The sequence below is a fragment of the Chiloscyllium plagiosum genome, chromosome 32 (genome assembly GCF_004010195.1).
Source record: "Chiloscyllium plagiosum isolate BGI_BamShark_2017 chromosome 32, ASM401019v2, whole genome shotgun sequence".
In the NCBI taxonomy this organism is placed as follows: Eukaryota; Metazoa; Chordata; class Chondrichthyes; order Orectolobiformes; family Hemiscylliidae; genus Chiloscyllium; species Chiloscyllium plagiosum.
Genome location: NC_057741.1, coordinates 4,290,944 through 4,305,949, shown reverse-complemented (window position 1 = coordinate 4,305,949; position 15,006 = coordinate 4,290,944). Strand labels below are relative to the sequence as shown.

Sequence of the window (15,006 nt, the reverse complement as noted above, 5' to 3'; positions counted from 1 at the left end):
TAGATTCATACCTAACTCTATAATCAGCATACTTATGTACATCATACTGTCTCTACAGTTAAGTAATTAATGGAGATGTTGAGTCAAGGATACCCTAGCACTCCACTCGTTATAGCCTGTCAACTTTTACTCCTATTCAAAAACAAATCCACTACCAACGCTAATATACTACTCTCAAATCCACAAATCCTTATCTGCTGTTCAAGGAGGTCTAACACCTCATTGAATAACTTCCAGAAATCCCTATCCTGAGAGTTACATCCTCAAAAAATTTTAATAATTTTGTCAAGCACAGTTTCTGTTTTGTAAATTAATGGTAACTCTGATCATATTTTTATAAATGCATTGCTATAACATATTTAATGTTCGATTTCAACAATTTTTCACCAGCTAATGTCAGGCAAACTGGCCAGTAATTCTCAGTTTTTAAGTTACTTCCGTTTTAGAATCTAGAGTTTTAGAAAATTATAACTAACACATCCACTATCCCTGCAGTTAGCTCTTATGGTCCTGGAGATTTGTCACCTTTCAGTCCTAGGTTTCTCCTCTACATTTTCTGTCTTCATATTACCTTTTAGTCCCTTTGTTGTGTCTTCTACCGTGAAGACAATTACAAAATGTGCTCAATGCTTCAATTATTTCCTTATAAAAATATAACTTCTCTCTGCCTCCAAGAGATCAACATTTACTTTTGCAGTTCTTTTTCTTACTTATCTATCTGTAAGAGCTTTTACAATCTGTTTGATATTCTGGGATATTTTTGTCTCTGGTTCTGTTCTATTTTTTCTACAAACAATTTGGCTGCTTTCTGCTGGTTTCCAAAATTCTCCCAACCATCAAGCTTACAATCCTTTGCAACACTGTAGATTTTTATTTCAGAACTACCATCCTTAACTTCTTTAATTAGCCACAGATGGACTTTCCTTGCTGAGTTTTTGTATTTTTGCTAGAGACTTTGAATGGATTTTTGAGAGGTCCTTCCTACTTATTTTCCGCCATACAGTTTTGTCTATTTACGCAAATATATATTTCTTCTCATTCATATATACATGACCTTCTTTAAATTCTTTGAGATCATAATATGTCACCTTCATTTGAAATTTAATTCTATTATGATCTCCTTGTCCCAAATGATCTTTTATTATAAGATTACTAATTTATCTTACTTTATTGCACAATTCTTGATCTAAGATAATTTTATCCTGAGTTCATTCCACAATGTATTGTCCCAGAAACTGTGGAAAAAGCATTCTACTAATTCGTGCTACAGAATAGCTGTGCCATTACAGTGTCAAAATTATTGCATTATCCTTGCTACAAGCTCAAATTATTTTTCAGTTAATGTTCTGTTCTACTAATAGCACACCTATAAACAATCTTGCACTATGATTTTCTGAATCTTAATATTCTTAAATTCCACCATATTCATTCTATTTCCAAAATTCTTGCTCATTAATGTCCTTATGTAAATCTTCATTACCAGGGCTATTTTTCTTCATTACCCATTCGCACTGTCTTTTTGAAACACTGAATTACTGGGAAATATTTATTCATTGGTCACTTTCTAATTATGTCTGTAATGGCGACTAAATGCAAATCATTTATCTCTATTTGTGTCACTTATTTACCTTCCTCATTATGAACATGTGTGCATTCAACTGAATAGCTTTTAAATTTTGCTTTTGTTTTACAATGGTACTCTGCATGAACCCCATTCACCAATAAGCTTTGCACATTTTGTCCTGTGTTACTCATCTTCCCTCTTTAGATTTATAAATCTCCCTTCACCTGAACCTTTTTAGTTAAAGTATAATTCATAGCCCTGTTTATTTGATTCCCCAAGACACTGCTTCATAGTAACACTGCACTTTAAGCACAGCCCATCCCAATTAGAATAGCTCTCGCTCTCCCTAGTACTAGTAGCAGTGCCTCAGTGATGAAAAAGCTTTCCGTGCAGTCCACTCTGAACCACACAATAAATTCCTTAATCTGAGCTAAAAATAGAAATTGCTCGAAAAGCTCAGCAGGTCAGGCAGCATCTGTGGAGAGAAATCAGAGTTAACGTTTTGGGTCGGGTGACTTTTCCTCAGAACTGATGGTAGCTAAGAAAATGTTGACTTATGTGCAGAGGGGGTAAGGAGTAAACGATAAGTGGGGGTAGAGCCCAAAGAAAGAGAAGAGCAGTTGGACATATGAAGGAGTGGACAATGATCTGGCAGGGACAGTGAATAGCTGTTAATGGGGACTGTTAGTGGCTAAGAATGATGGTGTGTAATGGTCACTTTATTTTGATACCTGAGCCCAAGCACTGACCATCCACTTTTCACTCTGAAAACAACCCCTTTAATCTTAGTCTCTTACACCTGCCAGCCAATTTTCTATTGTTTTCAATTACTAATTCTCCTGTTTTGGACTGCAAGGCACCTATATTTAAATGTATTGCACTTTCTTTTTGCATACTTCCAAAAGCTCTTACAATCTGCTTTTATATTCTTTTCAAGTTTACTCATTCCATTTTCCCCCTCTTAATCAACCTTTTCGTCGTCCTTTGCTGAATCTAGTCCTCAGATTTGCTACTTTTTATGAGCAACCTTCTATGATTCTCTTTGAATCTAATACAATTCTTAATTTATTTAGTTAGCCACGGTTAGGTCTCTCTTCTTGTTGTGTTTTTTCATCTGAAAGGAAGATACAACTGTTGCAATGCAAGCATTTATTCCTTAGATATTAACCATTGTCTATCTGCTATCATGCTTTTAATAAAGTTACCCAGTGGATTGTGGATTGCCTAACATTCAGACTTTCAACATTTTCTTTGTTTAGATTTAGGAACAAGTTTTGGATTGGTACTTAATTCTTTATCCATATAGAGAAATGTACCATGTTATGGGCACTTTTTCCTGAAGAACATCGGAGAACAAAGGTCATTAATTAACACTCTTCTCATTTAACAAGACCAAATTTAGGATAGCCTGTTCCCTAGTTGTTGATCATTGCATGGTTCTGAAAAAAAAATGTATTCATGCTCCAGGAGCTCTTCCACCACAGCATTATTGCTAATTCAGTTTGCCCAGTCTGTATGCAGACACAAGTCACCCACAAATACTATGGCATCACTATTACATGCATCTCTAATTCCCTGTTTATAGCCATCAGCTAACTTACCACTACTGTTTGGAGGCCCATAGACAACTCCCACTAAGGTTTTGCCTCTTATTATTTCTTAGCTCCATCCAGACAGATTCCACGTCTAGGATTTCCTGTACCAATGTTCTTTCTCACTCCTACACAGACTTCAACATTCACTAACAATACCACCCACTTCATTTTGTTTTTGTCCGTCCTTCCTAAAAGATGACTACCCTTGGATGTTCAGTTCCCAGCTTGGTCACCCCACAGTCTCTGTAGTTGTAATCATTTTGTAGCCCTTTACAGCTATTTGCATTGTTAATTCAGGAACCTTATTTGAATGCACGGAGCAGTTGCAATAAAGGATTTTTAGACTCACTGTTTTGATGCTTTAGATTTTTTTGGCGCTATGGCTTATCATGGTTTTCTACCTTTCATTTCCATTTTTCTTTGCTTCACTCAGCTTCCTGCCACTCTAATTTAAAGGCGTCCAAACAGAACTAGCGAACAGCCCTGAGTGGATATTTATCCCGGTTCTTCTGCAATCCAATCCACACATATTTCAGTTTCTACAGAATTGTTCCCAATGCTTCTCTGGCACCATCTCTCCAGCCACACATTCAACTGGTCTATTCTCCTATACCCCATCTTGCTAGCAGATGGCACTGACAGTGATCCTGAGACCACTACCATTGAGACATAGTTTTTATTTCCTAGCTCTCTTCAATCTGCCAGTAAGATTGCATCCTGCTTTTCACCTGTCATTAGTACCACCATGGATCAGGATCTCTGGCTTTTTTCATTCCCCCTTCAGAATGTCCTAGAGGCATTCAATGACAACCCTGAGCCTGCCACCAGCAAAGCAACATACCATCTGGTTGTTGTGTCTGCAGTCACAGAAATGTCTATCTGTCCCCCTTTCACTATTGCTTCTCTGCCTTTTTTCTCCTCCCTTCCTTTACAGCTAAACAGCTCCTAATGCCACAAACTTGGCTCATGCTACATCTCGCCCAACAGTATCCAAAATGAAAAATCTTTCAGAAAAGGTGGTAGCCACAGGGCAGGCATGTGACCAGATTCCTTATTACTGCAAAAGTTACTTTTCCCGATTACCACCAAGGAATATGTTACTGTTTTATTCTGTATTGGCATTCTTGCTTAGCAATAACATCCTTTCTTCCCATGGTTCTGTTCTGAAAATTTTGCACCTTTGGATATCCAGTCCATGAATTTTCACTCAATTCTGAATCCAATTTTCCATAAACAATTTAAACTTCTGACAATGATCTTATACATTCTACACTTTTTATTGTTTTCCTGTACTTTTGTACTTGAGTACATGCAACATTAGTATCAAAATCAAATCAAATGATCTCTTCAAACAGTAAAAAAGAAGCTTTATCATTAAAACAATACTGGTACAAATTCCCAAATTCTAAACCACAGTACATTAATACTAGACAGAATCGTTATAATATGGTAAAGTTGAAAAAGAAAAGCAATATTTTAATTATTTTCCAGGATTGTAAAATCGAACACAAACAGCAGAAATAAACAGTAAAATGAAGAAAATGAAAGCGCTCTTCAAATAATAAGCAAATGACAGAAGTCCTGAAAGTATTATTTTAATTCCATTAAAGTCTACAGGACATTAAACAAAAATAGATATAAAATGAATACTTACTCTGGCTGAGTAACATTGCGCCATTTTAGTTTTCCCATTTTAAGTGTAGCTTGTGTCTCAGATGAAGAGGAGGTTTGAGGAGTTAACTTGTTAGCCTGGGAATCATTTACTAACGTAAATGTGGAGTATCTACTGGGATGGCAGTCTGGTAGAAATAAACGTAAATCCAGATTTTCTGCCTGCAAATGTAAAATAATTATGCAAAATGTTTGGTGGTAGAGAACATGAGTATTTCTAAAAAATGCAAGAGTAAAACACAAGTGGTGTTAGCAATTTAAAAGATGTTCTTCCTATCACACAAGTGAGTTATGTGCTGTCTGAACTTCAGGCGCAGTAGGCCAAATATCCCAAAAACTAGCAGACTGTATCAAACAGCACATCGCTTCAGTATTCACAAGCAATGCATTGACTACACTGAACAGCCCCATTGAATGTTACACAGGATTCTACAACTGGTCAACATTTGTAGGATAACCTTGAAAAAGTGAGAAACTATACTTATAATCAATTTAAGATTGTCAGCTGGGCTTGTAGCGTGGTGCCTGTGGTTGTAATGGAAGCTACATATATAAATACGTAGGGCCCTGTTCTTTGCATGTATACACACCTATTTCAATTCAACCAAATAGGTGATAGCCATTCACTGGTTAATTTCTCAGCACAATACCCTGTAAACAGTCAACATACCTAGTTTAAAATTTTAAAAAGCCCAGCTGCTAAGTGCCAACCAACATTAATGGATACAATTTCAATGGCAATACCTCTGTTAATGAGCATTCACTTTAGTAATCATTCTGTATTCTCCTCTCATGCATATGTTGTATTCCACCTCCACCCCACAAACACAGCGCCCACATTAATTTCCCCTCAAACTGCATTCTTGCAAAGTACACTGACTAAATATCATTTTTAGTGGAGACCACGGTTACATAATAAACACAAAAGAATGGCACAAATAACAGCAAGTTAAATAATTAATTGAGCCATTTTGAATGGCAGAGGTTCAGAGAAAAATACAGTCTACCAAACCATGAAAAAACATTTATTAGATATTGCCAAAAAATTCTAATATACCCCAAACTGTTAGTGTAGATAAACAATTCTTTCACTTAGCATTTTATCTAAAGAGTAGCATCACTCCTTAATATCTTTCTGAAGTTGTCAAAGTCATAGGGTCATACACCATTGAAATAGGCCCTTCAGTTAGGTCAAATTAATTACTCAAACCCTGAAGTGTAGAGGGAATGTACAAATATTGCATTCCAGTTGAATAGTGCTACCAGTTGAGCCAACTAAGCAAACAATCTGATTATAATGCCGACTGACTTTACTTTGGTGAAACACAAAGCAAAACAAAGTAATACTGCATTAAAGTCAAGAAAGAAAATGTTTTGTTATGCTTTAATTGATGTCAATCATGTCAGAGTCGAGAGTGTGGTGCTGGAAAAGCACAGCAGGTCAGGCAGCATCCAAGGAGCAGGAATGAAGGGCTTATGTCCAAACATTGATTCTCCTGCTCCTTCGACATTGTCTAACCTCCTGTGATTTTCTAGCACCACACTCTCGACTCTGCTCTCCAGCATCTGTGGTCTTCACTTTCTCCTCAATCATGTAAGATGTCATTTGTGACTAAAATTCCATCTCACCCTTGTTGACGGCAGCTCTTGACACATCACCTACCAATACCTCATCAATGTTGTCCAGCTGGGTGTGACTGCTCTCACCTGATCAGATTCTTACCTATCCAATCCTAATAAAGTATCCCTAACAATGCTTTCTCTTTCTACTCCCGCATAATCATGCTTTCTCAAGGATCTATCCTCAGCCTCTTCCTAATTTTCATCTGTAACTCCTTCATAATAGACAGAGAAAAACATTACTTTCCACATGTAGTCATGATTTGGAGATGCTGGTGTTGGACTGGGGTGTACAAAGTTAAAAATCACAACACCAGATTATAGTCCAACAGGTTTAATTGGAAGTACTAGATTACGGAGCACCGCTCCTTCATCAGGAGCTAACACCTCCAACATCTTATCTGGCTGACACCAATTGTTACAGTTAACCTGAGAATGTAACTTTTAAAAAAAAAGTTTTGTGATTTACATATGAAAGAAGTGAAACTATCATCGTATTCTAACAGATGAAAGACTCAACAAACAATCAAGGTATTTTTCAATATATAATTTCAGTTACATCACACTATAAACTTTTGCTCTAAATTCTGTGTCTTACAATTGTGTCCTCCACAACCACCTGATGAAAGAGCAGCGCTCCAAAAGTTAGTGCTTCCAATTAAACCTGTTGGACTATAACCTAATGTTGTATGATTTTTAACTTTATACAATAACAGCTGTGTTGGTTTGTAATCTTTAACATAGTTAAACCTTTTAAGAAGTATCATAGGAGGATTACAAGATAAAGTTTGAGACAAATCAAGATTATCAAAAGCTTGGTTGAAGAAATAGCTTTTAAGGACCATCTTTAAAAAGTATAGAGAATGAGATGCTTAGGGATTTCCAGGCTTAGGATCTCAGTAGGGGGAGGCACCACTGGTGTAGTCAGGATTGGAATAGCACACATGGCTGTACAACTGGAGGGTGTTAGGTTGAAAGGTATCCAAAAGGCCAACTAAGGACTGAAAAACAGAATGAACATTTCAAAATGGAGGCATTGATTGAACGGAGGCCAGTGTAGCCCAGCGAGCACAGAGGTGATCAGTAAGGCAATGTTATGAGTTAGATTACAGTCTGCAGAAATTTGAAAGACCTCAAGTTTATGGAAGGTGGGAGGAACTTCAGAGACATTCCAGAGGTAAGTCCAGAGGTCATAAAAGTAGAATTGAGGGTCTCAACTATAAATGAGCTGAGGCAGGACAGATGTGGGCGGCACGGTGGCACAGTGGTTAGCACTGCTGCCTCACAGCGCCTGAGACCCAGGTTCAATTCCCGCATCAGGCAACTGACTGTGTGGAGTTTGCACGTTCTCCCCGTGTCTGCGTGGGTTTCCTCCGGGTGCTCCGGTTTCCTCCCACAGTCCAAAGATGTGCAGGGTCAGGTGAATTGGCCATGCTAAATTGCCCGTAGTGTTAGGTAAGGGGTAAATGTAGGGGTATGGGTGGGTTTCGCTTCGGCGGGTCGGTGTGGACTTGTTGGGCCGAAGGGCCTGTTTCCACACTGTAATGTAATCTATGTCTCAGCAAGTCTGAGCAGGTGCAAGACAGATGTCAAGACTACAATTTATTATATAGCAAAGTCAACACCCTCATTTTTTGTATATGGGTCTATCAATATTAGATTGTGATTACATGTGAATTTAAGCTAATCAGGGCCTCAAACGGCCAACATTGGTTAACCATCCCTTATTACCCTCTAGATGGTGCTAAGCCACATTTTGGAATCACTGCAGTCCATCTGGTGTAGGAATCAGGAAAGAATTACAGAATTCTACTCAATAATAGTGAAGGATGAACAATATAGTTCCAAGTCAGGATGTTTAGTGGCATAGAGAGAAAATTTGCAAGTGGCTGTATTTCCTTGCAGCTGCTGACCTTATCCTTCTAGACCTTACAAATTACAGATTTTAAAGATGCACTTGGAGGAGGGTTGGCAAGATGCTGAAATGTAAAAAGTATGTAGAACACAGTGCTCTAACTATGGAAGTAGTCAACATTAATGATGGTGGTTAAGGTGGCAAACAAGCAGACTTCATTGGCTTACTTGTAACAGCAAAGTGAGAGGTATGTTGGGCTTTGAGATTATCGATTGGGTTAAAAATGATTCCTTTACAGCTATAGCCTATTCTGTTTCAAGGATGCCCCCTTCTAAGCTGGTTCAATTCTGAATCTATCCCATTAAGCGCAGTAATTGTGCCACACATTTAAAATAAAAAGACAGGAGTGGACTGTTCACTACACATATGTGCAATAGGATCGCATGCCTCAACTCCTCTTATATGCCCATATCCCTCACTTCCCCGGTCACACAAAAATCTATTCATTTTGATGCTGATTTTACTCAACCATGTAGTATCCTTAATACTCTGACTATGCAATTCCAAAGAATCTCAGATGATGAATTAAAGATCCAAAGTCCAAAGAATTAATCACTGTTGTTTGTCATAAAACCCCATCTGATTCACCAATGTTCTTTAGGAAGGAAATCTACCAATCTTTAAGCAGTCTGGGAAGAGCGCCCTACAGTTAGTTCTTGTCATGAAGGGAGCAGCACGGATTGAGGGTATATAAAGTCAAGGCCAATGCTTCAGGCCTAGGTCACTTGCTTTGAGAGTTAGACAGTCAGTGGGACACGCAAGGAAGCAGTGCGGAGTGAAAGTATATAAATTAGGGCCAATACTTGAGGCCTACTCTATTTGCCTCGAGAGTCAGGAAAGCAGTGGGACCTACAAGGGAGCACCCAGTGCTCAGTTCGAAACAGAGTGACAAAAAACAAAGTGATATCACAGGAAAGCAAAGTTAATTAGTTAGTAAGAAACTGCTCTTGGGATTATTTACAAATTGCTGTAAATTAGAAAGCCTACTTTTTTAAACAAGTGACTAAGTTTGGATTTAACTGAGAAACTCAAGGTCAATGTAATAAGATAATAGAAGTGATGTCAGGGAAGTCAAGTTAAGACTTAAAGTAAGGCCTCAAAAAACATAAGACAAGGACTTTTCAATGCAGCAGGACTACGTAGAGTGAAATAAAGGTCTGCATTTTTAATGTTCCTGGCAATCACATGTGCAGCCATCAGCCTAACTACATTTCAGAGCTGAGCAGTACGTGAACTTGCTGTGAAGCATGTGAAATGCTGAGACTGTTGTCGACATGTTCAGTGAAGTGGTCACATTGCACACTTCAGCTGAAAGCTGAACAGAGAGAAAGGGTGATCATGAGGGAGAGTAAAGAAAGGCAGGTAATGCAGGAATCCCCCTGTGGCCTTCCTCATCTCTGAAAGATATACCATTTTGGAAACAAAAACAGAAATTACTGGAAAAGCTCACAGGTCTGGCAGCATCTGTGGAGAGAAATGAGAATTAATGTTTTGGGTCCAATGACCCTTTCAAAACTGGCTAAGTAGATAAACCACTAGTGATATCACCAATGGAATAGTCCATAATGGTTTTAAAATTTTCTGAATACACTTCCAGTCACAGCTGACGAAAGCAGACTTTGAACACAGAAAGATCGAGTCCTGATAAAACCAAAACAGCTGATGATGAGGGAGACCAGAATGGAAACCTTTTTGGACTCGGATAGACCAATTCACAGTAGAGGATAGCAAATTAATATGGGGAGCAAGAGCGATTGCCCTGAGCAAAGACTGCTGACAGATACTGGCTGAACTCCACCAGGTTCATTCAGGGATTTCCAAAATGAAGATGTTGACGAGAAGTTGTCTGGTGGCCAGGATTGGATGCAGACATAGCTGCATTGGGAGGTAACGTTATTCGACCTGAAATATCAAATCTGCCTTGTCCACAGGTGCTGCGAGACCTGCTAAGGCTCTCCACTAATTTCTGTTTTCAGGTCGAATAGGGAAGAGGTGTTTGAGGTGGGAGTGGGACAGCAGTTTAGTGATGGCAAGCACAAACACCATTCATTTTAAGTTTGTTAGGGAAAAAGGGAGAAATGGTCTGCAAAAACGGTTTTGGTTTAGGGAAAGCAGGATCTGGCCAAAGTACACTGGGAACAACTATTTCTGGGTAAATCTACAGCACAGGCAGTGAGGGCATTTAAAATAGAATTGATGACATTACAAACCCAAACGTTCACTTTAGGGTGAAATATAGGAGCAACAAACCCAGCAACCTCAAAATATCTTAAGAATATTCAGGACTGGATAAGAAGGAAACGGCAAGAGAGTTGAACACATACTTCTGTTCTGTGTCACAAAATAACGAAGAAATATTAGGAAACCAAGGATCCAGTAAGAGTAGAATTGAAGTAAGCAGCACTAACAGTGGATATGGTGTGTTTGGATTTTCAAAAGGTTTTTGATTAAGTTCTCTCATAACATATTATTAGGCAAAGCTAAAGCACATTGGTTGGAGGTAATTATTGGCATGGACATTTGGTTGACAGACAAGAAACAAAGAGTGGGAATAAATGGGTCTTGTTCGGAGTGGCAGGCAGCTACTGTAAGAATCAGTGCTTGGGTTCTGGCTATTCATAATGCAAATAAATGGCCCCAGTGAAGGAACCAAATGCAGTATTTCCAAGCTCGTTGATGACAAAACTGGACAGGAAAGGAATTTGTGAGCAGGTAGCAAGGAGGCTTCGAGGTGATTTAGACAAGTTGAGTGAATGACCAAACATAACAGATGCAGTACAATGTGGTTAAAGATGAAGATGTATACTTTAGAGTGAAAATCAAAGAGCGAGCACTATTTAAATGGCAGTATATTGGGAAGTGTGGATGTACAAAGGGATCTGGGTGGTCCTGTACATCAACGAAAGTAGACAGGCAGGGGCAGCAATCAATTAGGAAGGAAAATGCTTTATTGGTCCTCATAGCAAGAGCTTTTGAGCTCAAAAATAGGTATGCCTTATACAGGGCCTTAAGGAGACCACAGTTTTTGTCCTCCAAAATAAGAAAGGAAGTACTGGCCCGAGAGGGAGTACAGCTGAGGTTCACTAGACTGATACTGGGGATGGTAGAGAGATTGGTTCAACTGAACAGTATTCACTGTAGGAGTTTCGGGGGATGAGAGGGGATCTGATTGAAACATATAAAATTCTAACACAGTTGGACAGGCTAGATGAAGGAGGAATGATTTTCCTGTTTGGGGAGTCAAGAGCCAGGCAGGGCAGATACTGGCTCAACCATTTAGAGGAGATGAGGAAAGATTTCTTCACTCAAAAGGTAGTGAACCTGTGGAATTCTCTACACAGAGGCTGAAAGGGCCAAATCACTGAATACATTGAAGAAAAAGACAGTCTTTGTTTAAAAATAGACTTTAAAGGCATAAAGTAGTATGAAGAGAAAGCAAGAATATGGCATTGAGATAGAAGATCAGCCATGATCATGGTAAATGACAGAGTAGGCTCGAAGGGCCGAATAGCCGATTTCTGCTCCTAGTTTCTATGTTTCTATTCACAACTCTGAATGATCCTTTACTGCACTAGGACAAGATTAATGTTTGATTAGGTACTTATTTTTCATTCATTCATGGAATGTATGCATTGCAGACTAACCGGCATTTATTGCCTGTCACTAACAGCCCTTCAGGTGGTGCAGGAGGTAGAGTACCTTCCTGAACTAGCTAGTCTTCAAGGTTTACTTACACAGTGCTGTTATAAAGGGAGCTTCAGGATTTTGACCGCAGTAATGAAGGAACAGCAATATTGTTCAAAGTCACGACGGCATACAGCTTGGAGGGGAACTCGAAGATGATGGGATTCCCATTTACCTGCATTTTCTTTCTTCAAAAGGTTGGAGATGTTACTGATGCTGTCTAAAGAACCTTAGTGTGTTACTTCAGTGCATCTTGCAGGTAGCAAACACTGCTACTGCAACAACGGGAATATAGGATTTGTTCAGTATATGGTCAATGGTAACCCCAAGAATATTGGTGATGGGCATTCAGTGATGGTAATTCCGTTGACTGTCCAGGAGTAATGGTTAGATTCACTTTTGTCAGAGATAATCATTGCCTGATACTGGTGTGATACAAATGTTACTTGCCACTTATCCGCTCAAACCAGAGCGCTACCTTGCAGCATATGAACACAGGCTCTTTCAGTGTCTGAGGAAATCAAATGGCGCTGAATATTATATAATCATCAGCAAACATCCCCACTTCTAAGTTTTGGTGTATAGAAAGTATTATTTTGCAGCTAAAGCTGCTGTAGAAACTTAGCAGCTCTGGCAGCATCTGTGGAGAGAAAAGAGAGTTAACATTTTAAGTCCTGGTTCTAAACAAGGGTCACAGGACTCAAAACATTGACTATTTTCTCTCTACAGATGCTGAAAAATCCACTAAGTTTCCCAAAGCAATTTAAGCTTTTGTTTGTTTCAGATCTCCAGCAGTTTTTTGGTTGAATGTAACAGCTGAAGATAGTTGGGCCTACAACATCACCCTGAGGAACTCCAACAATGATGTTCTAAGACTGAGATCATTAACATCCAAAAGGCTCAACCATCTTCTTTTGCATTAGGTATGACTCTAACCCTGACAGAGATATCCCCTCCACATTTCCTATTGACCGCAGTTTTGATTGGGCATTTTGATGCCATCATTGATCAAATGCTATGTTAATCTTAAAGGCCATGGAATTACCCGTAAAACATTGACAAACTTCAATTTTTCAGTGTTTGAAGTCAAGGCTCCATACACTTGCTATTCAAACAGTAGTTGACAATTTCTCATTGTGTGAGGCTACTACGTTGCAATGTTACATGTTGTCGCATTGACAGTAATACTAAACAATTGTTAGAGTCACTATTTAAAATAAAGTGAAACATACCTTCAAACAAAATTTTGTGCTGCAAGTTTCAGGCACAAAGTCATTGAAAGGTAATGAGAAGTCAATATTCAGTGTTTCTCCACATGCTGCTAAATATACTGCAATAGAATAACAACAGCATTTAAATTAGAAATCCCTGAAAATTGTTCAATATCTTAATGATGCCTAAGTTTTATTGAAGTGTTGTACTAAGTAAACATGATTTTCGGCATACAACTGAACGTTTATCCCACAACATAGAAATTTGAACAGAATTCACAAAGTAGAAACAGACTACTTGGACATCAAATTTCAAACTTTGCACCCTTTACTGATGCTTCTGGTTTTGTTTCGTCAAACAATATCAAATCAAATTAAACTGGTAAAGAGACATCTTTAAACTGACCTGTTTACAGTTGTAGACAATGGCCATACCCAGTTTAAGTTAATAAAATATGCACATTCGAGACAGCAAATGAAAAGTTTGAGTAGAATACATTTGACTATTTCTTTGTCAAATCTGCATTCCGTATAAACCAAAACCAAAGGAATGCTCATAGCACAGATTGCATTCCAGACAGTTAAATGACTGAGTGTTTAACCTAGCTTCTCAAATAGCTCAGACACGAAACTACATCCATCCCTTATTTCTCCCATCCATACACACCAACAGTGATATAAATACTTAAGTTACTTAAAATTATTGGGTTTCAACTGAGCAATGTCAGATCAAAACCTTAGAATTTTATTTAAAAGTAAATTCAAGCCTTGTTAATTTTTGATCACTATTACATGTCTTTTACTATTGTCTTCTCAGAACTTGATTGAATAAAAAAATTCTTCAGAATCAACCATTATTATTTAAGCATTTTATTTATAGTGGGCCCTCTAAATTCAGGGTGAAAGATAAAAAGATTTCTTGCTGAACAATACAAAAATATTGAAAGATCTGTAACATTTCTTCTCTGTCCTAGAACTGACCTGTTTAATTAATTGTATTGGAAATGTGCCAATGAAGAAAAATCCTTAAGGAATAGTACAGTATAAAATTGAACTGTTTGTTTAACACATTAACTGGATTATCTGACTCTGGAGACATTGCCTGTGCTGTACTTGATGGCTACTACTGAATTTCAACAGCTTACTTATTGTGTATCAGAAGGTGGAGAAGTCAATGTTTCGGCTGCAACCTTTCTTCAGGACTGAGGGCGGGTTTAAGGGGAGCTGCAGATAAAGGGGTTGAGGGGGCAGGGTGATGAGATAGAGATAGGTGAACACAGGTAGAGGGTACAACCTGGTTGGAATGAATCCAGTTGGTAGTTAGAATGAAGGGTCCATCAGAGGAAGGGAGGGGCAGGGCCTGGGAAGGGAGGTTATTTGAAATTGGAGAACTCAATGTTGAGTCCTCCAGGCTGTAGGCTGCCCAGGAAGAGGAGGTGTAGTTCCTCCACTTTGTGGCTTCTTTCATTGTGGCAATGGAGGAGGCCCCATCGACAAACCAGGTTGTACCCTCTACGTGTGTTCACCTATCCCCACCTCACCACCCCTAGCCCTAAAGAAGGGTTACATCTGAAACGTGACTTCTCCAATTCCTGATCCTGCCTGGCTTGCTGTGTTATTCCAGTCTCCTGCTCATCTACTTTGGTTTCCGGCACCTGCAGTTTTTTATGTCTCTTCTTATTGTACATGCCAAAATTCTGAAAATTTTAATATTTTTAAATATCAGGAAATATATTTTTATATTCA

The 15,006-nt window shown here is 38.6% G+C and overlaps 1 protein-coding gene across 11 annotated transcripts in view; it reads right to left on the bottom strand.

Annotated features, from left to right (window-relative positions):
- kiaa1109 (KIAA1109 ortholog) overlaps nt 1-15,006 on the bottom strand; it is a 420,067-nt gene that overhangs the window by 266,325 nt on the left and 138,736 nt on the right. For all 11 annotated transcript variants that reach the window (XM_043674034.1, XM_043674040.1, XM_043674039.1 and 8 more), the window contains 2 exons: nt 13,282-13,379; nt 4,814-4,992 (listed from right to left, as the gene is read on the bottom strand). In XM_043674034.1, the coding sequence (XP_043529969.1) occupies nt 4,814-4,992; nt 13,282-13,379 (277 nt within the window). The remainder of the gene's footprint in view (nt 1-4,813; nt 4,993-13,281; nt 13,380-15,006) is intronic.